The sequence below is a fragment of the Pyxicephalus adspersus genome, unplaced genomic scaffold (assembly GCF_032062135.1).
Source record: "Pyxicephalus adspersus unplaced genomic scaffold, UCB_Pads_2.0 Sca5725, whole genome shotgun sequence".
Taxonomy (NCBI): domain Eukaryota; kingdom Metazoa; phylum Chordata; class Amphibia; order Anura; family Pyxicephalidae; genus Pyxicephalus; species Pyxicephalus adspersus.
This window is the reverse complement of record NW_027322725.1, coordinates 1-1636: the sequence shown is the minus strand read 5'-3', so window position 1 is coordinate 1636 and position 1636 is coordinate 1. Positions and strand designations below refer to the sequence as shown.

General features: G+C 37.5%; 1 protein-coding gene across 1 annotated transcript; it reads left to right on the top strand.

Annotated features, from left to right (window-relative positions):
* Positions 1–350: 350 nt before the first annotated feature.
* LOC140321499 (probable E3 ubiquitin-protein ligase makorin-1) lies at positions 351–1620 on the top strand (the record flags this gene model as incomplete). Its single annotated transcript, XM_072398226.1, has 3 exons — positions 351–550; positions 1123–1337; positions 1510–1620. Coding segments are annotated over 3 exons (526 nt in total), but the record flags the coding sequence as incomplete, so codon positions are not given.
* Between the last annotated feature and the right edge of the window lie 16 nt (positions 1621–1636).

Below are 1636 nucleotides of genomic sequence, written 5' to 3'. Positions count from 1 at the left end.
TTTTGTTTTTGTTTTGTGCTTTTTGAAGCATAAAATCCCAGGTCAAGACAGAGCAGGAAGTGGGGGCGATGGGGCAATTTCTCATACAATTAGGACTTTCTGAAAACAATCTTTCCGCTGGGAATATTTACCCTTTATTTACATTTTTTTTGTTACACTTTTCCCACACTTGTAAACACAAACTATAGTCAGGGGTTCTACCTTAGAGGGAACTGTGCTATCATAAATGAGTCTCTCCACCTGACACTCTCTGACATGCTTGCTTCCAGTACACAGGCACAGGTCAGAATGAATTATAAATGATACAATTTAAAAATGTTAATAATAAAAAAATTTTTTTTTTTTTCCAGAACCATCTGACCAAGACATTCAGGGAGCATTGACTCCAGAGCTGAAAGCTAACCCGAGGAAGTATCTTTGTCCCTATGCTGTAGTGGGGGAATGTCGTTACGGAGTGAACTGCATGTACCCACATGGAGACCTATGTGATATGTGTGGGCTACAGGTCCTTCATCCCACCGACATGGCTCAGAGGTCGGAACACATTAAGGTACAGAGAAAACTTATTTAATTTACTTTCTAACTTGTCTACATGTTTTTCCAGTCTTTGAGAAATCTTCTCAGTTGGTAGAGGATAAAGATAGGTGATTCAGGATTTTTATGTCATCTTCACATCAAGGGGCCTATTTATGCTTTGCATGCATTTGGGAGGTGCAATTAAGGCAGCCAGTGTATTTTGAGATGGAGGTGTATCTTAAAGTGAATCTAAAGCATGTAATACTATAGGTAATTATTTACCCTCTTGCTGTTTGTACTGTCTTGGTAGAATGAAAATAAAAGGCCTTGTGTATGTACAATCAAGAGAAAGCACACCCTTTTCAATTTTAAATATATTTGCACCTTCAAAATGGTAGCTTTGTTTTGTAAATCAAATTGTGCTAACCTCCTAAAAATTAGAAATAATAAATAGGACATTTTTCCCAGGTTGTAATGTAACCAAAGGGAGATGATGAGATACATATCCAAAGCACTGTAAAAGCCACATCAGAAAAAACTCAAAATGTTTATAAAGTAAAAATGCTGTCAAATTTCCTTATTAAGTGTATTCTTTTTCTAATCTAGAATTGCATTGATGCGCATGAAAAAGACATGGAGCTATCGTTTGCCGTCCAGCGCAGTAAGGATGTTGTGTGTGGCATCTGCATGGAGGTGGTGTATGAAAAAGCAAACCTCAGCGAAAGGCGTTTTGGAATACTATCCAACTGTAAACACTCCTACTGTCTGACATGTATACGAAGGTGGAGGGGTGCTAAACAGTTTGAGAGCAAAATCATCAAGTAAGTTATCTGGTTGTGTGTGTGTTTAAAAATAATAATGAGAAATCTAGATTCTGCTAATACATGAAACAAATAGGTACAAATAAAAGTGGTGCTAATTGGACTGCGTGAATTGCTATCTTCATAAACTTTTATAAATTGTGCCTTTTTTTTTTTTCCTTTGTGTGTGCAGATCATGTCCAGAATGCCGAATCACATCAAACTTTGTGATTCCAAGCGAGTACTGGGTTGTGGAAAAGGATGATAAAAAGAAGCTGATCCGGAAGTACAAGGAGGCCATGAGGTAAGACCTACCTACC